The 26,439-nt window shown below is 45.9% G+C and overlaps 10 protein-coding genes across 10 annotated transcripts; 3 read left to right on the top strand and 7 right to left on the bottom strand.

The window, feature by feature from the left end:
• Positions 1-809: 809 nt before the first annotated feature.
• Positions 810-3,249, bottom strand: VTP01DRAFT_2953 (uncharacterized protein; the record flags this gene model as incomplete). The annotated part of the gene is made up of 5 exons (XM_069381470.1): positions 810-2,461; positions 2,546-2,707; positions 2,767-2,837; positions 2,928-3,034; positions 3,103-3,249. 5 exons carry the CDS (start codon positions 3,247-3,249, stop codon positions 810-812), a joined length of 2,139 nt encoding a protein of 712 aa, XP_069237159.1.
• A 1,866-nt stretch (positions 3,250-5,115) lies between these two features.
• VTP01DRAFT_2952 (uncharacterized protein) lies at positions 5,116-7,152 on the bottom strand (the record flags this gene model as incomplete). The annotated part of the gene is made up of 4 exons (XM_069381469.1): positions 5,116-5,169; positions 5,241-6,395; positions 6,482-6,576; positions 6,642-7,152. 4 exons carry the CDS (start codon positions 7,150-7,152, stop codon positions 5,116-5,118), a joined length of 1,815 nt encoding a protein of 604 aa, XP_069237158.1.
• A 3,167-nt stretch (positions 7,153-10,319) lies between these two features.
• On the top strand, positions 10,320-11,329 carry VTP01DRAFT_2951 (uncharacterized protein; the record flags this gene model as incomplete). The annotated part of the gene is made up of 3 exons (XM_069381468.1): positions 10,320-10,427; positions 10,482-10,739; positions 10,811-11,329. 3 exons carry the CDS (start codon positions 10,320-10,322, stop codon positions 11,327-11,329), a joined length of 885 nt encoding a protein of 294 aa, XP_069237157.1.
• A 183-nt stretch (positions 11,330-11,512) lies between these two features.
• VTP01DRAFT_2950 (uncharacterized protein) lies at positions 11,513-12,960 on the bottom strand (the record flags this gene model as incomplete). Its single annotated transcript, XM_069381467.1, has 7 exons — positions 11,513-11,571; positions 11,643-11,983; positions 12,050-12,324; positions 12,407-12,438; positions 12,585-12,627; positions 12,759-12,773; positions 12,952-12,960. 7 exons carry the CDS (start codon positions 12,958-12,960, stop codon positions 11,513-11,515), a joined length of 774 nt encoding a protein of 257 aa, XP_069237156.1.
• Positions 12,961-13,800: 840 nt separating this feature from the next.
• Positions 13,801-15,394, bottom strand: VTP01DRAFT_2949 (uncharacterized protein; the record flags this gene model as incomplete). Its single annotated transcript, XM_069381465.1, has 5 exons — positions 13,801-14,072; positions 14,130-14,268; positions 14,348-15,016; positions 15,090-15,193; positions 15,262-15,394. The coding sequence occupies 5 exons, from the start codon at positions 15,392-15,394 to the stop codon at positions 13,801-13,803; spliced, it is 1,317 nt and encodes a 438-aa protein (XP_069237155.1).
• A 228-nt stretch (positions 15,395-15,622) lies between these two features.
• On the bottom strand, positions 15,623-17,402 carry VTP01DRAFT_2948 (uncharacterized protein; the record flags this gene model as incomplete). The annotated part of the gene is made up of 3 exons (XM_069381464.1): positions 15,623-16,581; positions 16,645-17,157; positions 17,231-17,402. The coding sequence occupies 3 exons, from the start codon at positions 17,400-17,402 to the stop codon at positions 15,623-15,625; spliced, it is 1,644 nt and encodes a 547-aa protein (XP_069237154.1).
• Positions 17,403-19,848: 2,446 nt separating this feature from the next.
• On the top strand, positions 19,849-20,927 carry VTP01DRAFT_2947 (uncharacterized protein; the record flags this gene model as incomplete). Its single annotated transcript, XM_069381463.1, has 2 exons — positions 19,849-19,940; positions 20,000-20,927. 2 exons carry the CDS (start codon positions 19,849-19,851, stop codon positions 20,925-20,927), a joined length of 1,020 nt encoding a protein of 339 aa, XP_069237153.1.
• Positions 20,928-21,364: 437 nt separating this feature from the next.
• On the top strand, positions 21,365-22,617 carry VTP01DRAFT_2946 (uncharacterized protein; the record flags this gene model as incomplete). The annotated part of the gene is made up of 5 exons (XM_069381462.1): positions 21,365-21,793; positions 21,858-21,909; positions 21,969-22,059; positions 22,129-22,189; positions 22,270-22,617. The coding sequence occupies 5 exons, from the start codon at positions 21,365-21,367 to the stop codon at positions 22,615-22,617; spliced, it is 981 nt and encodes a 326-aa protein (XP_069237152.1).
• Positions 22,618-22,818: 201 nt separating this feature from the next.
• Positions 22,819-23,769, bottom strand: VTP01DRAFT_2945 (uncharacterized protein; the record flags this gene model as incomplete). Its single annotated transcript, XM_069381461.1, has 1 exon — positions 22,819-23,769. The coding sequence occupies one exon, from the start codon at positions 23,767-23,769 to the stop codon at positions 22,819-22,821; it is 951 nt and encodes a 316-aa protein (XP_069237151.1).
• A 1,524-nt stretch (positions 23,770-25,293) lies between these two features.
• VTP01DRAFT_2944 (uncharacterized protein) lies at positions 25,294-26,351 on the bottom strand (the record flags this gene model as incomplete). Its single annotated transcript, XM_069381460.1, has 5 exons — positions 25,294-25,441; positions 25,512-25,708; positions 25,774-25,910; positions 25,964-26,113; positions 26,180-26,351. 5 exons carry the CDS (start codon positions 26,349-26,351, stop codon positions 25,294-25,296), a joined length of 804 nt encoding a protein of 267 aa, XP_069237150.1.
• Positions 26,352-26,439: the final 88 nt, after the last annotated feature.

The raw sequence follows: 26,439 nt of genomic DNA, 5'->3' as shown, positions 1-26,439 counted from the left end.
CTTCAAGACCGCGTGGACACAAAGCTGGAAAGCCCCAATGGCCTTCGGGCTATTGGGCGCCTCCATAGAAAGTTGGCTCTTGGCGGTTGTCGTGGCCAGCTTCGACACATCTTCAAGGTCAAGTCATTGGCTGTATCTTTCTGTGGAAGATGGGGACTGGCAAGTGTCGCCTCCTCGCGGTGGTCCCTGGATATATCGTTGGCTATATCTTCATGCCAACGTGAACTAAACGGCACTTCTAGCTGTCTGAAGGTTGCGAATAGATCAAGGAATAAACATGTTAACAGCAGTCTTCGTATACAGATCTTTCTTTGCTCAAGCTGTATTTATATTTGACGTTTGAGGGGACGTTGTTTGCATTGTTGGGAGTCTGAATCTTTTTTTTCTGTTTCCATCTAGTAATCCACACTTGGGACTATAATGAATTCAGGGCGATAATATGAGCTAGCGGTTCAATAAGTGTCGTGGTCTGTCACACAAAGGCATCAAGGAAGCAACATCAACGATGGATTCTGTAGAGGCGAGAAAAGCAGCGAGACAGCGTCGGAAAGCAAGAACCAGAATCGATTCATAGCCGGCTTGGAGCCGTGCAGCGCAAAAGTGGATATGATCTTCAAGCACACAAGCAACGGATTCGGTTGCACCGATACAAGCTTTTTGCGACAGATAGTCAAAAACCTTGGTCTGTACCAGTTCTAAGTCAGTTGTTAAACGTCATGAATTGCCCATAGGCTCTGGAAAACATGTTGTGAATAAATTTCAGTGTACATACAATGAATATATATATGTATATATATTTATTTTATGCTTTAGGCTTGGTCGAAGCCTCTCCGTACACAGACGGACCTGACAGCTGCGTCTATAGTATAATGGAAACAGGGATATTTATCTTGCGGCGGGGGGAAACCATTGTTCGTGACGATAATAGAATCGTACGAGCGCAAACTTGACATCTTGGCGGGTATTGTTGTTTCGCGCTTGTTAGCGACGGGCGGCAGAGTGCCGAAGCCGAATGCAAGCAAGTTGCGGCGAACATCCACATTCAGGTTCACAAAGTGCCATTCGACCGACTGGCCCGCATAGTTATCGAGCGTTTTGCGCAGGTTGACGAGCATTTGCAAGCCTGTGGCATCCACGCGACGCACAGCACTGAAATCGAAAATGAGAGCTTGCAAGGGCGGCAGCTGCAGCCTGCCATCCCCTGCACAGATCGGTTCTTGGTTCCACAGGAGATCTTCTTGATGCCGGCTGCTGTTACCCCTATTATCATCGTCATCGGCGTCGTCGTTATCGTCGCTGCAACCTTTGGTCCGCATCTTGACAGCATCGAGGATGACTTCAGAGACATGAGCTGCGTTTGGATAGAGGATGGAATCGATGGGTCGTAGAACAACCAAACCGCGAGGCAGATTTTCGAGTCTCGAGATGAACACTGGGTCGCGCTCACACACGTACTGGCCAGGTTGCAGTCTGCCAAGGACTTGGACAGGCGGTCTTGCAAGGCGCACCAGCAGTCCAAAGACGGATAAACCGATCGCGACGTAGATGCCCACTTCGACGTCCACAAAGAACGTGATAAGCACGGCGCAGAGCCACACACCTAGTTCGAACCAGCTAGCTGTCCACAGCTCCTTGAGGTAGGAATAGCCAGAGACGAGGTCGGACACGGCGTGAATTACGACAGCTGCCAAGGCAGCGTCCGGAATGTAATAAAACGCGGGAGTAAGCACGTACAGTGCGAGCACGACGACGGTTGCGCTGCAGAGACCTGCAAGAGGGGTTTTTGAGCCGGACCTGGCCATGATAGCTGTGCGACTAAATGCACCGGTGCTTGGGTATCCACCAAAGAATGCGACGGCAACGTTGCATACGCCAATGGCGAAAATCTCCTGATCAGGGCGTATTGTATAGTTGTACACTCTCCCAAACGATTTCGCCACAGACACGTGCTCCAGGATCAGGATAAGAACAATGCTTGGAATGATGCCAGCGACTGTCCAGATAACAGTCATGTCGATCATCGGCACGCCGAGAGCATCGAAACCGGCGGGCACGTCTCCAATGATGCTGAATGGGCTGTTGTTGTAGTTATTATTGTTTTCCTTTTGCTTCAATGAAGCGTTGATGATGAAAGATATCAGGGTTGCAACAATGACAATGAGGCCGCTGCGCATGATGCTGAAATAGAAAATGGCTTTGCGTAGAAGTCCTCTCTGTCCAGAGACCTTTGAATGCTGCAACGCGCGCTCGCAGATCCATTTGATGGCATACAGAGTTATGAGAGCGATTAGCCCAAATGCAAGGTCGACCTTGGTTTCTCCTAGATGCGCAAAGAATTCATAGAATACAAGGTACGGTGACTGGTGGGTATCGATGCTGTTGGATGTGCCGGCGAGAGACGGTAGCTGCGAGAGTGTGATGGTGATTGCAGAACCTGTCATGAACCCGGCAATGGCAGGGCCTAATATGTGTAATATGGATATATTAGGTGATTATTGCTCTTATGTGCGCACGTTACATGAGAGAGATAAGGATTTGTTCTTACCAGGTATGAAATCGACGAGAATACCGAGTCGGATGCATCCGATTCCGATTGCACAAATGCCGACAAACAGAGCTAGTGTCACACCTATTTGCGCTGGAGAGATGGAAGGGTCGGTATTCACAACGGTGGTAACTGCTTGACCGACAAGAAGCGAAACCGTGGCTGCAACGAAATACTTAGGAATTGCAAGGTTGGATTATTCCTTTTTTTCTTTTACATACATATCGGACCTATGCTGATGTCCTTGGATGTGCCAAAAAGGCAATATATGGCGGCACCCGCGAAAGAGGAGCTGTCAAAAAACAAGATGATGAATATGTGAGCACACGCCAATGTAGCTATATTAATGTACTATATTTTTCAGTCAAAAAGAGACACATACTACAATCCATACTGCGGGTCGAGATTCGCCAGTTTTGCGTAGGCCATTCCTTGGGGCACCATGACGATGCCGACAGTTACACCTGCAATGATATCTTGAAGCAGCCACTGGTACAGACCAATGTCAGTTTGAAAACGTTATATTGCTGTTGCTCTCGAGATAAAAATTTAAATACCGAGAGATTGTATCGATGTATCCATTCAAAAACCGGAAAAAGGCTGCAGATGTAGTTACGTAGACATCGCGGTGCATCGTGTATCGCTTTTGATGCTTGTTGACGGTACGTCAAGTCGTCGTAGTCTACAATGATGACGGTGCTCATATGTGGATTTGATATATGCTACAGAGCACTGTGGGGTATATGTGAATAAGATGAAGAGATTGGATGATGAGGATTGAAAATGTACGAGTGAAAGAAGAAGAAATAAAAAAGGTGTATGATATATATAAATGTGTATGTATAAAGTGAGAAGAAAAGAAATGAGATTGCTGCTGCTGCTGCCGTTGCTGCAATGTTCAAGGGCCCGTGCGGTTTTGTTTTTGTTTTTTTTTTTTTTACTATTTCGTCGCTGCTTCTATTTCAAGGGGTAGATGGGGGACCCTAATGCAAGAGCCGCAAAGGAGAAGTGTGGAAGGGGAGGTGTGCGTAACTGTTCCAAGGCTAGCATGTCTCACTGTGTGTCTATCCTTTTATGTAGATCCCAGTAACTCAAATGTTATAATACATACCTGTCTGTCTGTTTATCTTTTTTTTCCGTGAATGATGCATGCATGCTTATGTTTCTTCTCTCGTTTCTCTCTTAAACTTCATCGTGCTTCCACTAAACCGGTGATCTGTCTCCTTTTTTTGTTTATTCTCTGCTATCGGCCCTCCTTCCGCTTCCATCGGCACGTCTTATTTGTCTTGATTTGCCGGGCAAACTTTACGTTGCACGACTGCACACGTCTGCCGCTGCTGCTGTCAAAGGAAATCGTTCTGCTTCTTAACCGATCCCATGAGAGCTACTACTTTCGCATTGCATGCGTTGTTTTTCTTGTTCACATTGCCGTAACCAAAACCTTAAAACGATGTATATAAAAAACGCGCAAAAAGTCATGAGGAACTATCCATTCCGTTTACCCTCCCCTTTCACCCTCACTTTTTCTTTTGCTGTAATAATTTTTGACTTGCTGCTGTGCCTGACGAAATGCTACAGTATTTAATTTTTCCGTTGCAACTGAAGCTGATGCAAGACCGCACACTCAAAGTTTCCAATGCAGCCGGCGGCAACCAAATAGAACCATAAAATGTATTTTTGTTCCTTTTATCCCTCTCCCAGCTGAGCAATAGTTCTACTACAACCACCTTGCCGAGAAGAAGTTTTGGAATTATCCAACAAGTTGGCTGTTTTGTTGGCAGGTATCTTTTTAAATATATATTTCCAGATCCATCAGTAGGTACAACGATAACGAAGCGGTGGTCATCTTGCTATGAAGGAAAGTTAAAGTATTATTTTGCTATCATACATCTTTTGTTGATAAGCTTTCCGAATGTGTGCGACTACATCGGTCATTGTTATTTCTCCTGCAGCTCCCTCTACTTTCTTTCCAGAAAGAAAACTTCGTCATTCTTCTCAAGTATGTATATATGCATAGAATTTCTATTGACTATGTAAGCTTGCACCAAGGCTTTTGGAGGGCTTGCACGCCACCATCCAAAGTAGTGTGATTGGCTGTGCAGCGGATAGCGTTTCGGTATACCTTTTTGGCAATCTGCTCTTGCTACATATTTTCGGTGGATAGGTCGGCTTGCATAATTATGTGTTAATGATTAATGAATGCCTTGGATGGCACATAAGCAGTAGGATTGCATTGGCGGTTTGCACGGCAGCAGCTTGGCACATGCTCCGATGCAAACATGAGTGTACCGCCCAAGTCATCAGCAAACAATATGTGAAAAAACGCAATCATTGATCACATTCATGGTGTAAGGTTTCCAATTGTCCTTTTTTCAATTTTTTTTTAAAAATCATCTATTTACAACACGCAAGCGAGGACCTTTGGAAGGTTCCATAAAAATACAACAACTGCGATACATGCAAGACCAAATATGAAATAATGAGAAAATGGGATACGAGGAAATACGAACAGGAAAAAAATATTTGTGCATGCCGGATCTCTCTGCCATCTTTTGTTGATTTTCGTCCATCTAGATCGCTTGAGGTTGGCTGTGGATCATGTTGGGTACAGGCTCATAGATGTACTGCAAGATTTTAAGGTTATTAATTTTTCAGTTTCTATGTTGTAAGTTCATCTATTGCATGTATAACTTACGTCGCGGTAGAGCTCTTCGATCTTCATACGGACAAGGCATTTGCCGGGGACCTTTGTGTTCTTCATAAAGAAGGTGTACATCGGGTGATCCTTTGGAATCATAGCCTCCATGTGTTTGCGGACCATCTGCCAACCACGTCCATTGTGGTGCATACCGAGGACTCGGATGAGGCGTTGGAACTGAGAGTGGAAGAGGGTGTGGTAAAGGAGCTTGTATACTTCGTCCAAAGTTTCGGCGACGACGCAGCTATCAGGGATCACATCCAGCTTGGCACCGCATGACTTTTCCAGAGTTTCACCGTGAACCTTGACGCCTCCAAAGTCGCGAATGACGAAACCTTTGAGCTCGCCTGTGTTACGGTCGAAGCGGGCAAGCGTGTTTTGGCCGTGGGCTTCAAATGCTACGCCGTTCTCGAGACAGGGGGGAACAAATGCTTTGAGTGCGACCTCGATGTATCTATCCAAAAATTGGGCGCGCTTCTCCTCCGTGTCCAGCTTCCATACATGCTCTGCCAAGCTCACGTCGGTGTCGGGGCGCTGAATCTTTTCGACCAAGGCGGCAGTGACAATGATAGCGTCCTGGTTATCTTCTTGGTACTCGAAGGCTTCGCGGAAGACCGCGCTGCAGTGCTTGGCAACGTCAAAATCGGGGTGCTTGTAAACAGCGCTTGCGAGTTCGCGTTCAATTGTGAGGTAGTTGGGGTCATAGGTAAGGCGGGGAACAACATCTGCGGAGAATCCAGGGCCAAAGTGAGTTGTGAATGGCGTGATCGTTCGGAGAGCTGAAGAAACTTTAATGCCAAGGCAGAGCTTGAGCGAGAGACCCTTGAGGACGTCTGGGAGGGCGACCGAGCGGATGGATGTGAGACTCTGCGCGGTGATACTGTGACGTTCAGACAGAATCACGGCGTCTGGGAATTTCTGCTGAATGTTGGGTATTTGAAGCTCGTGCACGGGAACAAGGACATGTTCCGGGTATTCTGCAGGGTCCACTTGCATGGCCCGCATCAACGGAACCGCGTATTGCTCGAAATCGCCGCGTAGCTTCATGGAACTTTTGGGAACTGCAATCACGCGCAACGAAGGAGTGACCAGACTGCTCTGTCCAGGCTTGATGGGCGGCATGGGTGGGAAGCTCTTGCGTGCCTTGTGCATCTAGATAATATATATATAAAGATTAGATACTGATGGGTACCTGCAACCACGTGTCACGAGGTTCCCTTTATCGGCATTAAACTTACCGGGTGCGTAGCGTGTCCTTCCAAGATCGATTGTTCCCACTGGACAGAGGACGATTGGAGCGTCGGCAATGGCTTGGGATGGTCGTATGCGTATGCTAAGTAATGCAAATATCTTTAATATGCTTGCGTGCATGTGCAAGAAGAAGTGCAAATAACTTACTTTGGTGGATAACGGAGCTTTCAAGTTCGGCAGCGATTTGAGAGCTAAGCTTGTCATTTACACCGTAATCCTTGGCAAAGTCGAACCAGAGGGTAACAGCATCGTATCCATCGGATACTTGGATTTCCTTCCAGATTTGCTGAACAATCTTGTTGACGGACGCGTTGGTTGTGGAGTACGCGTTTTGGACACGATCGGAGGATGCATAGTTTTGGGGAAGCATGTCCCAAGGATCAACGAGATCGACCTTGTAAGCTTGCATGCCATTCCAGAGAGTCTCCTTGGCCCCAAGCTCGGGATATCCACGCAACGGAACAGCGGCTAGAAGTTGTTGCTTTGACTTGGGGCAGCAGAGCACGCATACACCGACGGTGTTTTCAGCGCCAGCAGCATCGGTAGGAAAGAAGTACGCAGGAACGAGAGCTTCGGTGACGAGGCATGCAATTAATCGGGAGGTAGCGGCAAACTTGCCGTACAGGGCATTCTTTTCAGATACGTCAGGAACAGGCATGAGGAGCAGGCAATTAAAAGAAAGGGGGAGTGAGAGCAAGGTTGTCGGCTTAAATATGTGGGTGAAGCGGAACTTGCTGACAATCCGTTCCGTGCTACTTTATCAGATGTAACTTTTTTTTTCTATACGTTGGTTGCACACACACACAAAAGCAAGACGCACAGCAGCGTTTCGCAATGCAAAGGGCAAGGGAAAAAGGAAGGTGCAAGGAAACACACGATCGTCCACACTAATTTTCAATTCCCGAGAGCCACCCAAAAAGAACAATTTTTTTTCTTATCAGATGACTTTGGCTGTCGTCATCCCGGATCCGATCTGTCTCTCACTCATCAAATCATGGGTACTTGCACTGCTGCTTGAGATCCCGATCATCTCTCTTTCTTGCAAACGGATCACTAATCAAATATTAAATTCTTTCGGAAGCATGAAACTGTGAAACCGTACAAGCAGATCGGCTTCAGATGACTCTCCCTCCCTCCCTTCGTTACCCCCGACTGCAAGGCTAAACTATTTAAGCAGCAATATTATACATAACTTTAACACTGTGTGTATGGGATATGGATAGAGTATATATTCTCATCCTACATACTACTTTAAATTCTAATTCTTCCAAAAGCAGCAACAATTGTAATAATCACTAAAGCAAGCAGGGAAATCTGCAGTGGGCATTCCCGTCCTTCCATCAATTCTCTAGTAGATTGCTTATTTCTTTCGCAGATCAAAATCTTTGGCAATCGGTTTATTCCACCTTTTAGATGCGAAACGGGTAGCCGAGATTGGTAAAGACTTTATCGTTATCATGATAATTCTTCCGTGTCCCATTGTCCTAGATCGCTCACGAAATAAACTGGAACATCCTTAGTGATAATTCTCTTTCCTTATCGCTGCGGAAGAACTTTTTTCTGGAGACTGAAGCGATGTGACAAATGGGTGAAGGGCCAGTTTTTTGATGGAAAAATGTAGCTAACTGATTTATTCACCTTCCACACGTGTTGTATGGTAAGAGTGTATAACACGAAATGGGCTACAAAATTAACGTTTACCTTTGGAGTTTGGCAGGCAGAACAGACACCAGTCTGAGGAACTCGACTTCAAATTTTTGCATATTCAGCATTGTATATAACTATATACGGGGTCTAGCCGATAACGGGCCTTAGGTAGACAAGCGGTAGATTTATCAAAGCAAACTCTTTGGGTGGAGAATCTCCTATGTTGAAATGAGCGGTTAAATGTATAAGTTCTTTTGGATGGAAACATGCTGTACTATATTGGAATGAATAGTGGGAACGCATTTATGACGGTCAAGATTTTCAATGTGTGGGTTAGGAATCTGTTTTCCGTAAGTCCCCAGTGTCTTTGCGCGAAGCGTATCGCGGCGAAGGAGCGCTCAAACGTTCAGGAAATAAAGAGTTCGACGCTACTGTTGTCGACTAAGCCGAAAATGCCGAGCCTATGTACGCGGCGACGCAGGAGCGCCAACCCCAAATCAAGAGTGTATTCCCCATCGAGCGCCGCTCCGAATAAATCGGGAATTCGATGGCGCTGTGCTTGCAATAGCGAAGCGGATGCAAAGCTGCCGAAGAATGGATGTTTATGAGGGTCAAACGAGTAGCACAACGCCTCGAATTCCCTGAAAATATTCCCAAAACGTCGAATTCATCTTGAAATTTATTGAACCTAGCACGCGAAAAGATACAACGATTTGTGCAACTTCCTTCTTTGTTGCTCGATTTTTTTTTGGATCGCTAAAATCCAGAAATGTCAAGCTTCGCACAGATTTCCATGATTTTTTCCCTGCATGCATATAGAAGCTTGGAAAGACGAATCCACTGGAGTTTCGTCTCCAACTTTATGTTATGCTTCCAAAAATACTGTGTCAATGACGTTGCAATCATTTGGTGAAACCGATCATTCGATGTTCCAGCAGACTACGCATCTACAACAGTGTCGATGCGTGCGTATTGCATGTCATACTGCGGTATATTATCATCGAGTGCTGTCAGTTGATATATACATTACAAAGTAGATTGCATACTCGATAACAGTGGGTAATTATCGAAATCATATTTTCATTTCATTACTGTTATAACTCAGCAGAAGCTCATTTTGACACATCCGGATCGTTCTCGCCTACAATGCCTAATCTTAAGACTACGGCCCTGGAACTCAGACAAAGATGGCGAGGCTGCATGATACAGAGACAGTTCAGACACCACAGACCCTGTTGCATGTATGCTTCCCTATCCCCAATATCGACGAATCTTCAAAACCGCAAGTAATCAATAAGGTGTATCCAATGGCGTAGAGATATCATCTCCTTGCTGTTAACAGTAAACCTGGAACTTCAATGGCCGGTGCAAAACCAAGTTTCACATAAACCTGGAATCTCGATGGTGGATGCAAAACCAGGGTTGGGAGAGACACGCGAGTCTGTTTCGGTGCAATGCACTATCCAAAATATACTTTTGAACACCTACAAAATTGCCTTAGAGGTAAGCAGGTTCCGTGGAAACTCCTGGAGGAAGATCGACATAGAAGATTTGTAGACTTTACATGTCACTGGGCAGGTTCACAAAAGATATCATACTGTGAAACAGCATTCGATGTCCCGGATGTAAGCATTGTCTCTGATAACAGTTGAGATGCCTATAAAAAGAGCAATCCCCTTACATTTCTTTTTTCTCTTTATCTTCTACAGAAACAATAAAGAGAAATGATATGGTAAGCTAGAACATCAAATCTTTTAAGATTGCAAACGCTTGACGGTTGATGCAGATTGAAGCATATTTATATATACCTTTTGCCTAAATTATGTATGCAGCTTCTCTGCTCTCCGGTGTCTTCCCCTGGGCTCTGTGATCTCTTGCATGCTCTATACAAAAGCTTACTCATATTCTATGGCGTGCGTGCGGCGTGACAAGTATTTTTTGCTTGCAAGTGCATATCGTTCTATCCAAGCAAGTCTCCTCTCTGTACGTAGAAGCATCCCTCTGTCCCCCATCTCAAAACTGTATTTTTTATATATTGTCTTTCCCTCTGCCCGCGTCTGCACTGCCCCGACACGATGGGTGGACCCGGCTTAAAGCGGGAGACAATAACTTTTGTTCGTCGGTCTGGTATAGTTTTCTGCATTTATACCCAACTTGAAAGAGAAAGAAAACAAGATCATGGCCGATCTCGATTTTGCATTTGACGACGATGTCTTTATTCAAAAAGCAGAGCGCAAGCTCCCAGTCGTGCAAACAAGCTACGATGCCAAGGAGGAGACGGACGGGGTAACTTGACGTTATGTCCTCGCTCGTAGATCGATCTTACAAACCAACGTCCAGTGGTTTCATAACTTTAAAGATTACGAAAGCCTCATGCACGAAAAACTCGGGCCAATTCAGCTCAAGAGCGCGGTTGAGCACGATTACTTGCACAAACGGTATGACCGTGCACTGGAAGGGGCGCTGGCATACATTAAAGTCGTCGAGAGCGGCAGCGTAAAAATTACAACTGCACGGGAAATGTGTGAGACAGCCGTGCACTGTGCTGTGCGACTCGGCAAGTTCGATGTGGCAGGAAAACTATTAGATAAAACAACGGCAAGTCTGATAATATCTTACCATTGCTGCTGTGTGCTGTATAGCTCACGTTTGATCAACCATCTACATAGTCATCTTCGGAACTGGGGACACTGCAGTTGCAAGGAAAAGTGTATCCACTGTGCGGACGGCCGCGGGACGGCGTAGCAGCGTTGGTGCGGTACAACAGCGTGCGACGATCCGATTACCAGACGTACAAGCAGCTTGCTTTAATTTTTTACAACCCTGAGCAGGTGGGATGCATGTGCAACCATCTGGCACGGATGTGTATCGAGCGTGCACGCAAGATCATGACGACGACGCGGTGGGCCCTGAATGTGGAGCACGTGCGTCGGCGGTATGAGCATGAACTACAGGAACTGGACCGAAAACTGGATCAAATCATAAAGTCGGGCGGTGAAAGTAGCTGCTTTGTAACCTGGATGCAGCAGCAGCAACGCGACGCACCAATATCTGCGGAGCAATTGGCAACCGTCGATTTGGATGCATACAACCCAGACGACATTGAAGCTATCTACAAGCATCTTGTCAAACACAACGATGATGCCACCGAAGACGTAAATGACTCGCGGAACGTTCGAGAATTATAGAAAATGTAAAGTAAAAAAGAGTAGTGTGAATCATCGCAAAAAAAAACCCAGGGGTTGGGGGCATCTCTTTGTTTCTTGGGTTGGATATAACATGCACGCTAGATCGCTTTCTTTCGTGGTGGAAATTTTATATAAATTTGGGCATCTTCTTTTTTTTGTTCTTTTTTGTTTTCTCCTCTTTCTTTACTCTTGAGCTGCTGATGCTGGCTCCTCTTCGTTCTTCTTGTCGGCTTTATCGCCATCTATAAGGGTCGGATCGTCAGTCAGGTATTTAAAAAGAAAATTCCCACACCGAAATGGGGCGTGCTTTTACCTTCTTGCAAATCTGAGGTCCAGAGGGTCAAGTTGTCTCTCAAGAGCTGCATGATGAGGGTGGAGTCCTTGTAAGATTCTTCGCTGAGAGTGTCGAGTTCAGCGATGGCATCATCGAAGGCCTGCTTGGCGAGGTGGCACGCGCGGTCGGGTGAGTTCATAATCTCATAGTAGAAGACCGAAAAGTTGAGGGCCAAGCCAAGGCGGATAGGGTGAGTAGTTGCGAGATCGACCTGAGCGACATCGGTAGCGGTCTTGTAAGCTTCGTGAGCGGCCTGGGATGCTGCGTCGCGCTCCTGACCTGTGGCATACTCTGCAACGTAACGGTGATAGTCACCCTTCCTACAATGTGTCGCACAAACGTGTCACGCAACCAAAAACAAATCAAGGGCGTTTGTATAACCTTACATCTTGTAGTAGAACACCTTAGCTTCGCCCTCGGAGGCGGAGGGAATCAGGAACTCCTTCAAGAGTCCAAGAATGTCGTTGCAGACATCGTACAACTCGGACTCGATCTTTTTGCGGTACTCCTTGATCTTGGCAACTTGGGCCTCGTGGCCCTTGCTTTCTTCCTTTTGCTCGATAGACGATACGATTCGCCAGGACGCACGGCGTGCACCAATCACGTTCTTGTACGCGACAGAGAGAAGGTTGCGCTCTTCGACGGACAAATCCACGCCCATCTAAGCGAGACAAAGAAAGTCGTCAACAAACACTAATCTTTTTCTTCTTCCACTACCCCGTGATTTTCACTTGGTTGCATACCTTGGCTACATCCTTCATGTACGATACCATTTCTGTTTAGGTGGGATGGAAGGGGAGAAATAGTGGGTGAATATGCATGTTGAAGACCAAGTAATTTGGGGGAGGAAAGGGGAGCAGAAAGGATAATAATATACCGCTCATCCTTTCCGCTTTCCCTTTCTGCTCCTTGCTTGCTTACCGTCGTAGCGCTCGGCCTGTTCGGCAATCTTGGCCATATAAACCTAGCATACCGTTTGCGTGTTAGAACAAAAAGCTTATTTGCGAGGCCAAGGAATACAGAGAAAGGAGAGGGGATTGTCTGGTTTGACAGCCTCCCCAATCCTCGCTCTCTTTGTCGTTGTTGATGCTGTACCTTATCTTCGCGTTCCTAAGAGTATATACGTTAGAGGGGCACTGCACATTTATATATATATGAATCAAAGGGACACCAAAGCAGCGTAGCAAGTGCGCGTTGAGACGGGGCCACGTATACCCACACGAGTGTATAGCGCATAGGTACCGTGTGCACTTGTGTGCGCAGGGCGGTGTTTTGTGACAAGACTTACGTTGGACATGGTCAATCGTGTGGGTGTAGCGAGATGGAAGTGAAAGAGTGAAGAAAAAGCAAAAGAGAGAGAGATAGAGGGGTGTAAAAGAGGGGACCGAGTGTGGGTTCCCAGACCTTTTTCTTCTGTCGTCACAGGCTCGTGCTGCACAGCGGCACATCCCCCCTTTCTTTGCTGTGCTTTGCTGCTGACTTTAACCTTTTGTGCACGGGAGCACGGAACAGACAACCCGAGCTGCTGCTCACCTTTTTTACTTCTCCTCCCGCCAGTATCGTCACAAAACTGGATTGTGCTCCTTTTTCTGTTTACTTACATAGTGAGAAGATGATATTGTATGAACTTTTGACTGTCGTGAAGATCTATGTTTAATTTGCAGGCTATGTATGTCCCTAAATTGAAAAGGCTGAGGTTGTCGACAAGAGCCGCATGTGCAACTGATATATTAACCTCAAGTCAAGTTGAAAAAGGAAATCGACCCACATTTTCCCTTTTCCATTCACAGATCGTATGCAAGTGTATACCGTTTGAATGATTGTCAGCTATCTACAGTTAAGCAACCTGAGCATTGCAAGCGGATTCGTCCTTCGTGCTACATGACAGCTTTATTCAATGTGCAGCATCGCTTCCAGCGTATCGGATGTAGTGCTTTTTTATAGTAACCATCAAATATCCATGCTGCCCATTTATCGGGCAAAGTTCACATCTCCGGCAGTCGCGAGATGCTGCAATTTGATTTTCTACACGTGAGTCAGGTCAAGGGGTATTCTATTAAACAAGTCGAAAGAGTAATAGTCACAACAGCAGCAGTAAGCTGCTGCCGGCATTTTTATATGAAAATCCATGATATCTCTAATCCGCAGAAGAAGAAGCCACGCGATGGTAGCCGCGAGGATTGCGGTAATAAATACATGCACTCAGGCAGGTTAATATAAAGATCATGAACCACATTATATGAGCTCCAAAGTGGCTGTATATGTATCCTGAGGCAATGGTTCCGAGCCCGGTACCGAGACCTAGGTAGACGGTACCAAGCAGACCTTGAGCGCGGGCCTTAAGAGCCGGCGGTGCGATGGTATCAGCTTCAACGACTGCGGCGCTCCACAGAAGAGAGTATGCAAGACCTAAATATAGGGTTAACCACAAGTAAAATACTGAGCACCTGTCCTATTCATTCTTACCGTGAAGCGGCTGAATTACCATGACGAGCAAGGCGCCACCGCTTGGTAGGTATGTAGCGAGCATATACGCGATACAGCGAAACATGAGAATACCGTGGGTGCAGACGATCATTTTCTGTGGACCCAGAGAATGGAATATCTGAAATCATGACGATGCAATAATGAGCATCAATCCGATAACAAGTGAAAAAAAATGTGTTTGCCTTTTATCCCCTTACCTGTTTGGCAAAAAAGAAGCATACAACTTCGACGCAGCTAGCAAGAGGACCCAGTAGACCAACCATGGCAGGCGTTCCGTGCAGCTCTTTTTGAACAAACAAGAACAAGAATGCGATCATGACTCCCATGACAGCGCCTAATATCGTCATTGAAAAGTAAAACCGTACTGCGTGTGGGAGGGCTAGCAAGTCCTTTGTGGATGTCGGTCGCTGCCGCTGATCAATTATCTCCTCGTCATCCTCTACCACTGCTCCCGCTGTTGCTGCTTCCTCTTCCTCTTGTTCGTTCACTGTTAGAGGCGGTTTCACTGATGTGTATCGCGGTGTAAAATCGGTGACAAGGCACGTCAGGACGAATGCCAAGACACTCGAGCAGAAAACCACAAAGATGGCGTAAGGACCCCACGCATCCATCAGAACGCCGGTCAGAAACACGGAAAGGCCAAACCCGATAGGCGTGCCCATCTTTTGCTTTCCATACAGCTCCTGCTTGCGGTCGCCGAGCACGTACAAGGTCGCGCTGTCCGTCATGATCCCGATCACGGGATACCCGAAAAACGCGTAGCCAAGATAGCCCACACTCACCAAAATGGCAGCTACCTGTTGTTGCGCTTGCTCTTGTTCCAATACTTGCACGACACTCGGTACTAAACTAACAGATAAAAAGAACTAGATAGAGCGGATATTTTTTTGTCATGTATAAGCTTCTTGCGAGTATACGAGTGCCGGGAAAAATACTTGCCACGAGTGCGATGAGCATGTTGATTGTCATTGTCTTTTTGTACGATTTCGTCTTGTCGATCCTTGACATCCATAGTGGAAATGCGACGCAGGATACAAACGGCGCTGTGTTGCAAGAGACCCTAGTTATTTAAACAATTCTATTTTTGTTTGTGTGTGGCACTGCTACTTGCTTATAGAGTAAATGAAGCCAATGATATCCGGTTTCAAACCTAAAGCTTTGTCACAGAACGTGGCCAGGTACAACTGTGCAGAACCAACACATGCAATGCCAAATACGTTAAGCAGTTTTAGTCCCAAGAACATTTGATTACAAGAAAAACGGAGGAAAGCAAAAGATCAAATTGGAAAAAGAAAAAAGGAAAAGGTAGAACGCAGATATATATAGAACGAGCGAAAGCGGAATAGGTAGATAGATAGAGAGAGTGTGTGTGTGTGCGAGAGAAAGAGAAAAGAATGAGCGTTTCGTGTAGAAGAAGGAAAAAGAAAAGAAAAGCAAACAAAAAAAGAAACAACAAAATTTATGGCTGCTAACTACTTTAGCATGAGCGTCCCAGCGCCACCTAGATCACCTTCTGTCAGCTCCCCGCCATTGTCGTAAAGAGAGAGATGTGAGTAAAAGCTCTTGGGGATAGTCAGGTCCTGCTGATGGTTACTCAACGGTTGTTGTCGATGTTGATAGTGCATGTAGCCATCGACCCCGATGCTACCTCCTCCTCCGTATTGTTTTTCTTCCTGTTCTATACGTTGTCTAAAGTTTTCTTGTGTAGTTTCTGCCGTCGTGGGTTTAATGTCAATTGGAACGGAGGTGGTTGTAGGAGGATTGCACTGTGCACTGTACGCAGCAGCAGCCATGGGATCAAAAAGAGGATGAGGATGATGCTGATCCTGTTGCTGAGGTTGCTGTTGGTGGTGTGATATTGCTTGATGTTGTTCTTGTTGCGTCTGTTGTTGTTGCTGCTGCTGCTGCGATTGTTGTTGAGAAGGAGGCGGGTTACTGTGCAGAGGATGGATCGGATTCAGCAGTTGCCCGAGGTGAGGATGGCTATCAGTCTCCACGGGAGACTGTTGCTGATGATGTAAGCTTGACCGGCGGTCGTTTGCATAGAAAGAAGCCTCTTGACCAAGATGGTTCATGGCCAATGGCTGCGGTGCATCCTGCGCGGGAGGCAAGCTCATGATATCAGAGGAGCTATAGTTGCGAGGGAGAACCAGGGAAGAAGTGGAGTAATGCCGCTGATGCTGCGGGAAGGGCGGCTGTCTGACAGGCGACAGCATAGGAGTGCTTGGTGACGAAGACATACTCGAGGGAGATGGGATGGGATAGGCCGAATTGTACATGTTTATATTATATATGGAAGACTTTTGGTCCATATCCATACGCTGGTACATAAAGTGTTGCTGGGAAGGCATGGTCGACTGACCAAGACTCTCGTGGCCATGCAGTGACCCAACAGACATACTGCGCATAGCAGTCAAATTGCCACGGCGATCTTTTTTTGAATAATATATTATTAATTGCGAGCCATTGCAAGTACCTCTGCAGTTGATCTTACCAGCAAGGGACTCGGGGGGAGTCAAGGGACCAGCCGAAGCGGGATCGTAGGTCGATTCGACCATGGGCGGGATGCGAAAGTTCTGTTTGATCAAGAGTTCAGGTGAGATCTCGAGCGTAGCGAGTTCAGGGACAGACGAGGGCGTTCTCAATTTGCCGTGCAGAACGTCCTGGGGATGATAGTAGGAAATCAAATGCTGTGCAACCCCGTTGACAACGATGGACATTGTCTTTTTGATCAGACCATCCTTGCGGAACTTGTATGAATCGGATAGACTTCCAACCAATTGCCTCTCACGACTGCGGTCTGGCGACATGGCGGTTGTGTCTGCGCTGAAGCTTCTCTGGCGCATATCGCCGGACGCCGCTGCTGCTGCCGCAGAGGATGACGAAGCAGAGGCAATAGAGAGGCGCTTCTCGCCAGGAGCTCGTTTGTCGAGCTCGCGATAAATAAGAAAGTTGCCGAGGATACGGGATGGACTCCAAACACGGCCGTCCGTCCAGCGCTTGATACCTAGAAGCAAAAGGCGTTACATTAATCCATGCCGCGCACCGGGACCGTCCGCCTTCTTCGGCTGCAGCCGTACCTGACTCTCTCTCGTCAAACACAAAGACTGAACCGGACTGAATCATTCTCCTCTCCTTCTCTTGCAAGCGGCGACATATCCTCGGCAGCAGGCCTCGACGACACCCTTCGAATATGAGCAGCACATCTTGGGTACTTTCAATGAAACCATGGAATGTCTCGGTGACCAACATGATGGCACACAGGAATGTCGTCTGTTAACTTGTATGGTTTTTGAGCTATAGCAGTGGCTTTGGTGGTCTCCCCTTTGCCTTTTCCTAATACTACGTTGAACGAATAGCAAGGTTAGAAAAAGGAAAGTCAAGCGAAGAGGGGAAAAGGAAAAGGTCGCGGACGAAATTGGGGTGTGGAAGGGCCCCGTTGCACAGACCCTCTACACTGCTATTTTCACGAGACAGGTTGCCTACCCGCGGAATTTTTTTATTGCAAGATCGAGTGGGAAAAAGAAGGTTTGCTATTGTTCCCTTTCCTCTCCTTTGCTTACCGCTTCTTTACACTTTGGCACCGACCTTCCCCTGGCCCGCGCTCGCAGTTGGGGCGTGAATCCGTGGGGTCAAACCACAAAGCCGGTGTGTGCTAGGCGACGGGAGACCTTAGCGCCACCCCTTTCCCTGGTCCCTGCTCCTCGTTGGTGTACATTCGTGAAGGAGTTTGAATTCGCTCTTCTCAACTGATTCGAGTCAGTTATTACCAAAACCTTGGCATCATGAATCATCACCACTACTTTAACCTTTTCCACGCGCTTAATGACTTCGATTTCCATGGATACCGGCTCGTACAGTGTGCAAGAAAAATGTGCTGCTCTTTTTGTAGCAACAAGTCCATATTGTCGACTGAACCCACCTGCTTTGTTGAACCATACAGAAGCTAACGGAACCTGAAATTTCTGAGGTTTTTCTGCACTTTGACATCACTGGCAAGTGATACACTTTCCCGATACGTTATATTCCCCCGCCTGGTTCCAAACATCATCCACTTGGTGGCAACGCAGTGAAAAATCGGGTAGCTTATATACCTACTTTTGAGAAAAATATAACGGGTATCATTACACTGCTTGCTTATGTAACCAAGAAACTTTGATGACCCTTGGGCCCCTCTCTCTGATCGAGCTTGTTAACTACAACGATTGTGCGTCTGTGTATGTTGTCACGTTGAGTTGCTGTCTGATTACGATAAAAGCAACATACTCTATTTGGGAGGACCGAAGTTGCCTTGCTCCTCTTTCAAAACAGCTGCTTTTTTGTTGGCACGTCTGAGCTCTATTCCTTTGCTGATTTTCATGGTACCCAAACAATATTGCCTCCCCAAGTCTTAACCAGTATGGCTACGTTCTGCAGCTCGAGTTTCGATCGTTTTAAACGATCGATATCTGAAGCAGCAAACAAGGTAGGGATTACCACTGAGGAGACTGATTGTCAACAGATTGATAGACCGCTTTCTGTGCATAGCCACATTGAACGACCATAATTTCCATCCAGATTGTTATTAATAACTAATGTTTGCGGCAATCTGCATTTTTATCGCAAATAAAAAAGAAAAATCATGGGCTATTTGATCGGTTTTTTTCCTACCCAGTTGGACGCATAACTAGTGCAGAGACTGTTGATAGTGAAGTATTTGAAAAGGGAAGGGGAACAGTAAATACTGTGAGACTGGGTGTTGTTGCTTTTAATGGAATAAGAAGCAAAGAATCAAGTCTACTGGTAGACAGTTAAAATAAGAGGGAGTTCTAATCGTTGTATCGCCTCCATCACTGATCAGTCCATACATACAACAGGCATATTCATCGCTGCTATTGGACAAAACGTTGCTGTCTAGGTATTCTTCAGCGGAAAGCTTGCTGAAGGTTCTTGGCAAAGCGCGGTAGAAATCAGTACAGCAACCCTGCTAGGCAAACTTAAATCGATCTTATTGACTAAGCTGTACACATAAACGCCACGTAAAGGCATCTGAAGCCGGTATAAAAAACAGTTGGTTTTGATTCGCTCACTATACCGCTTTCTATAAGCCAAATTGAATTCATGTTTGTGGCAATCTGCATCTTTCATTAGTCGTTTTCGATAGCCAGGAAGCAAAAGAATATCAGCAACAGATACGATCCTTATGTATAAAATATGGTGTCTCTAAGCAAGCAATGGTGGTTTTCCCGTTACATAGTTCTCTGAGAAATATTGTATTATTGCAGTCGCTGAACAGGACAAAGTGGCGTGCAACGCCTGATAGGGTGATTGGAAGGGACGGTTGTCATCTTTTGTTTATTATTTCAAATGTGATCGGATAGCCGGCAGACATTTTAAATGACGGTGGGAATATTCTTGTTTTGGCAATAATCGCCAGAAACCTTGGAAGAAGCGGAAACATGGGTGAACAGACACTACATCGTTTGTAATAAAGACTCAAAGATTTTGATGACATGCATGCAATGCAGTGGCACAATATGATGATGAAATTATCCATTCACATGTGCCAGCAATAATAAGCTTGCATCAGGCCCATGCAGGCATGTTTAGGATTGGGAATGGGGGAAGCCGTGACGGGTTTGGTAAGTGTGAAAGGGCGGGATATCCGGATCCGCAGGACAAAGCGACTGACCGCTGCATCCTCGTTTTCTTTTCCTTAATGTCGACACCTTCCAGCAATCATCACTCGCCGCAGGGCGAGTTGCCGCCTATGGGCATATTCAATGATCACTTTTCTCTAAACAATCAACAGCAAGTATCAATGCTTTCAGTGTGACGGACAGGATCTTGGGACTGACATGCTAAAATAGCACAATGGCTGGTTCAAACTTGTCGAGTTCGCCTTACGGCTATGGAATATCGCCACCGATCGGCTCGGGATTCAATACACAGCATAGAGACAGCTTTGTACATAGGCAGGAGTTAGAGAATGCCTTTTACCGAGATCTTGTTTGTTGCAATCAGCGTATGCGGGACTTGCACCAGTTATTGCGCCACTTTGAAGAGCATCATTACCCGCAAGTTGCACAACAGATGCAAGACGAGGAAAAAGAGCAGCAAGAAGTAGAACAGCAAGATAAAGATGATCATATGGATCATGACCCACAGGACATGACGATGCTGACAGAATCACACGCATTAACAGAAGATACAAACACAACAACGACAACGACGACAACGCCTGATACTCGTCAGCATATTATTATCGAGCACAGCGTAGCTGATGATACCATTGTCTCTCACTTGACACATCCTCTCACCGACTTTGAGCCGCCACCTCATGAATTCTTCCTCTTCCCCACCGCATCCATAGACGCTGCTGCATCGGTGGCGCGCGGATACGAAGATCCCGAAAAGACATTGAGATCTGCCACGAGCGCGCAGCGTACATATGACGACCGCGAGAAACCATACAAATGTCCCGTGCCGGGATGCTACAAATCATACAAGAACCCTAACGGTTTAAAATATCACAGAGAGCACGGGCACGTCAACGGCGCAGATGACGAAAGTAGCAAGCCTTTCCGGTGCACCGTCGGAAATTGCCCTAAACGATACAAGCAAATGAGTGGGCTTCGGTACCATATCACCCATTGTCATCCGGAGGAGGCGCTTAGACATGAATCGCCGGTCTACCCCACTTCACAAATTGCATCTCCTTCGCCGCCGCCATCCTCTGTGCATAGTTTCGATGCTGGTAGTAAACCAGGCTCTCCATCCCCCAATGTACCATATTGAAAATAGTTGACACAACGCACAACCCACGCGTGCACGCACGTATATACATATACGCACTCACCCTTTATATATTGCTTTTTTTCCCTTGCTACAGCGCGCATCGGAGAATTAGGCTTGATGTAGCTGCCAATGTCTGTACCATTTCCACGATTGTAGTTTGCATGATATGACGGAAAACAAAAAAAAAGAAAAGTAGCAAAGAAAGAATTGCATTATTCCTTGCTGTTATCACTGTTACCCCGTTTTCCCCAATACTCTTGCTAAACTAGTAGATTAGCAAATGACATGGGTAGTTACAACGGTAAAAAAGTACACAGATGGAAACGCTACTAGCTTTTTTTAACGTGCAGATAAAAATCTCCTTATCACTGTCTCCCTCCCGCCCCACACGCACACTTTTTCCGCCAAAAGTTCTTCCTTTTTTTTGACACTCTAATATGCATACCGACGAAGAAGGTGAAAAATCACTGATCACATCGTCGTCATCTGTATCACAACCATCACCGCCGTTATCATCATCATCGTCATCATCGCCGGGAAAGTCGGCATCAGCAGCCAAGAAGCTAGTGATTCAAGAACCGGACAAGAACCAGCCTGATCCACGCCAGCAGCAACGGGAAGAACGCCGCGGGTCGCTTTCATCCAGCACGCTATCCGTCAACCGACATGCATTCCAAGCTGGCCGCCATGCTTACCACCGACGTGTTTCTTTTGATAATTCAACCAACGAAGCACCATCGGTGCATCACTCGTTTGTTTTGCGGAGGAGTACACAGGGATTCGAAAGAACCAAACGGACACGGACGTTTATGATTCCCGTGGACTTGGATGGTGGATCAACCGATGCTGTGTGTAAAACAATGACGGTAACAATGGCTGCGGCTTGTTTTCACTGAAATATCTTGTACAAAACGTGTTTTCTCTCTTTAGGATTTTGTAGACGACGATGATATGGTGGTCGTTGTAGGAGCGTACAATGGGAGTAAGTCGAATAAAGATAGCAATTGTTAGGAGCAGTGTAAACAATGATCATTGCTGCAGAGCATCGAGATCCAGGATGGCCCAAGGAGAAGGCAGACGAACTTATGAATAAATTGTACGAGTCGCATCAAATGGAAAAGGCAGGTGACACGTTGATCTCAAGTGGGGATATATTTTGACATTGGATAAAAAAATCATGCACACGCAATAATTAAAGTAGATTTCTTTTACGGTCGACCTTCAATCTGGGGATCCGAACGATATATTGGACAAAATGGCAAGTATATAAAGCTCTAATGTTTGGCATATACATAGTGTGCATTTTGACAATGGAAATATATACATATAAATATGGTAATAGATCGACATGTACGAGCCTGACATGGTTGTGGTGACAAATGTCGAAACATCAAAGTACAAGAACCAGCTGTCTGGGACAGGCGTATTTAAAGTTGCATTGAAACGGTGCAATGTCCCTATCTGCTTCGTGCATACGCGGCCGCGGCCACGGAGCCATTCGACGGGCGAGATCCGGCAACTGCCAAAACGCAAGTACTCGCTGGACCAAGCTATCCGAGCCACGTTGCTCCGGTCCCAATCCGATCCTCAGACTCCTCTTCTGCGCCGCTTGTCTTCATCCATGTCGACGCAAAGGAATCGATTCGTTGCCCGATTTGTAGAATGCTTTAAACCTTCCTCGGTTGAATAGATATATATACGTACTGGATGACACTGTTGTATCTTCTATTGTCGGTCTTGCATGGCTGCATAAAGGGGCATATCTTGGAAATGTGTGTTTGTACGTAAGTTCAGGAATTGTTGCTGTGCATCGTGTCATCATCTCTGTCTTGCCGTATTTGTTGCCGTTGCCGCTTCCATCCTTTTCTTAAAAATGATATCGATTGAATAATTAGAATGCATAAATTGTGTAAAGGAATTGTATGATAACTGAAATGAAGGATGTCAGCAGAGCGAGAATGCGTTGCGTCCAGGTGTGACAAAGCTTTGGTACGTCAGCAAGAGGCAAGGTAGCTGGTGCAGCCGATAAGGATATAAACGTCAAGTGTTCCCCGTCTCGCACCGCTACGACTTGGCATTCGTCGTCTTCCTCGTTGCACAGCATTCGGTGATCGCCCCGTTTTTGCAAATACTTCGCGTACTCTGCAGTATACGACTTGAGCCGCTGCATCCACGTTTCAAGGGACCAGGGATTACAAACGGGCGTCATTGTTAACCATATATGTTTCTTCTTTTTCGTCCACTTCATCCGGCTTGTAACAATAATGCGCTGGTATCGCGATTCAACGTTGTCGATTAGCCATCGCACCGAAAATGTACACTGCAGCTGCTCGTATGTCAGTTTCAACTGGCCACACAAGGTTTGCACATCATCCGAGTGTATAAAGGCCATGATCGGTCGTCCAATAATATGTTTCAGAGTGCTGTTGCTGGAATCCACGACGCCGTATGGACTCAAACGAACTGTTGTTTCCGTCTCCAAAGGCAGTGGCGCGCGATGGTAGGCAAATCCTGTTGTTCTTGTTGCCATGGTATTCCCGCGTTGATGGTGGTAACCTGTCTTTTTTTGAGGCTGGAAAAGCCAGTAATCTAGTAACCCGGTCGTTGTCTTTTGAAGCGGGTCGTGTTGGTGTACACAGATTTGCAGCGGCCCATGTCGAGTGGTCAAGACTTGCAAAATGTCATCAATAGGCTTTCCGATCAAGTCAGCTGGACTGCAACCCGAAATGTCAAAGACGTGATCGGTTGCTGCAACAATGACACGACTCGTCTGATTGATGATACACAGGAGCGAGGATGAACGAAGCGGGCATGTATGAAATGAGTGGTGGTCTTTGGTCATGAAACGATGAAACGTGGAGAAAGAGAAAGGAAGGATGACCGGAGAGAGATCTGGGTTCCTTATCCTATTTTTTTTTCTTATTCACTTGGATATGCCCTTTCTTAGATCTTACGTCTTTTCACATGAAAAGGATAGACAAATGTGTCTACTGTGTAACACTTTTCCCCTCACCAAATGGATCGTGACACCAATGAACTGTTGATTTTCTGTTGGCTGCCTGTTTTGTACTGCCATGGACACGCAATCCACAACCGTTTGGCTTATATGATTACGGAATATAAAGCAAACTGGAACTTCTTGATGTGCGTCGTTTGCAAACGTTTTGTTTTTAAAAGCCGTCAGAAGTATGTTGCTACTGATTTTAACCATAAGTTTTTTATATCCGTGCCTGAAATGATTGTGCATAGTAATAGTGCTTGCGATGCATAGAGCTATAACAGGAAACTGTGCGAGATATTTAAGCATAAAGCATTATATATATTTACCTGTTTTAACTGATATCCGCAGGTTATCATCCAGATAACCTTGCGAGTATGCAAGATGTAAATGAAAAGACATGCCACTTTTGGCAAGAACAGCATTTTGGATTATATCCTACCGCAAATTTTCCGGATTATTGTATTTTATGTAAATTATATCAACAGACGTCTTCTACAAATGTATTCTAGGAAACTGTTGTAAGCTACATTCTGACTAGAGGCGACTCAAGGTTGTTGATGTGAATTCTCCGGTCCTCGTATAGAAATATCTAATCATAGCATGGAATGTGTTACACGGGCAGCAAGTCTCGATCGAATGTAATTCAATAGCGTAAGATGTTAGTTGCCCCAGATATTTGATTACTAAAGTTTTATGTTGAACGTTGATCAATATTGACGAATAAACTTATTATGCAGGATCCGCTAATAGAAATGATGTTGGGCAACTGAGTGGTTCCACATCGAAGACGAATATGTCATGGATAAGGAGACTGCATTCAAGCGCGCCACGTGTAGTATTGTACAGTACTGGAAGTACAATTTGGTCGGCACGGAATTCGAGCCATGCTAAACTTTGATTTTGAGAGTCTGTTTTATATTTCTGTTAAGAAAAATATCGATATACTAATATCTCAAATATACATACTTAAAGTAATGAAAAGAAACAAAACAGAAGGTGGTTGGGACAAGAGGGAAATGGCCACTACGCTTCGTGGGTCTTGCCGGGACTCCCGATTGTATAGAAGTCCTACACGCTACCCCCCCCCGGCCATGCATGACTAAATTGTACTTCCCGCTCCTTATCATCATCGAATGACTTGCTGGCTTTCCCACGGCATACATTTTTGATACACCGTTTTCCGTATCAACCTACATTTATCCTTCTTGCCAATGCTTGTCTACAATAATCATTTATATTCCATTTCTTTAGCGTATGTTGGACTGTACAGTGAATCTTGTAAAGGGAATTGTGTGTACAAAGACAAGAGTGTGTGTGTGCGTGCGACTGTTCGGTTGCGAGCATTCGCAAGGAGGAAAAAACAAGTTAATATACTACGGATGCAGTGATTCTGTAGTTTGCATTGTGTTTCCGCAGCTCAAAGTTAGTGTTGTGGAATTCGCGCACTGCTCGATACGCTTCAGCTTCACTGTCGAGCTTGACCAAGAACTTGGATACAATTGCCTGCTTTTTACTGGATAGCAAAATGTACAATGGTCAGTTTCTTCGTCTGGAATGATCCACATCCAATGCAGTTAACCTACGTAGCGAGTTGGATCACATTCTTTGAAGATCCCTCTGCAGGGAACACGTTTCTGGAGCGCAGAAATCCAAGCATTTGATCAATCTCCGTACGCTTGGGGAAGCCAATGAATAACACGGATCGACCCGAGGCACTGGTTAGATCACCGTCTGATTCAAGCTCTGGCCGTCGCTTTTCTTCTGCCAGGATGCGTGCAATCTAACAGAAAAATCATTTTAAGGTTGACTTTTTCCCTTTCTTCGCAAATATCGATTGAAACTTACAGGGAACATTCGAACGACGTTTCCGCCGACCATACGTTTGTTGCCATAATCAACCAACTGGCGCGCATCTGCAGAATTCTTCATCGTGACAATGCATTTTCCTCGGAAATCAAAATAATCATCACGAACAAACAGTACTAGATATATATATCAGTATTTCGTACATTTTTCCTCGCCTCAACCAACGTACTGTCTTCTATGTGCTTGTCACCATCTGGCGGCGCAGCTTCTCGCGCAAGTTTTCGAATATCTTCAAACGTGGCAGTGATAGGCAATCCTTCAACTTTAACCAGTCGCGATTGTCCCATGCGAGAAACCTGGCTGTCTTTTTCAATTTGGCCTATTATATACAAGCACCGTTCAAGTCAATGTCGCAACGCTGGTGTAAACCGTAAAGAATACTTGCTTATGAATTTCGACTTTAAAGCTTCACCAGCTCTGACATTGTCGAGCGCAACGGCAGCAGCGCTGAAACAGCGTAGCTGTAATTGCTGAGCTGGAAGGTATCTAAATGCTGCTGCGCTGCAGCCTCCTATCCGGCGTGCTACCAAGCTTGCGGCGATGCGACGGCTGGCCATGACCTTAAGAAGCGAAGCGTGCCTTGGATTCTTTCCCTGGAAATGTTTCAAGCCACACCCAGCCAGGGCTAGTCATCCAAAAATGGTA

Source organism: Rhizomucor pusillus (assembly GCF_041956525.1).
Source record: "Rhizomucor pusillus strain CBS 183.67 unplaced genomic scaffold VTP01scaffold_14, whole genome shotgun sequence".
Taxonomy (NCBI): Eukaryota; Fungi; Mucoromycota; class Mucoromycetes; order Mucorales; family Lichtheimiaceae; genus Rhizomucor; species Rhizomucor pusillus.
Note: the sequence above shows the minus strand (reverse complement) of the source record. Positions and strands in the feature narration are given on the sequence as shown.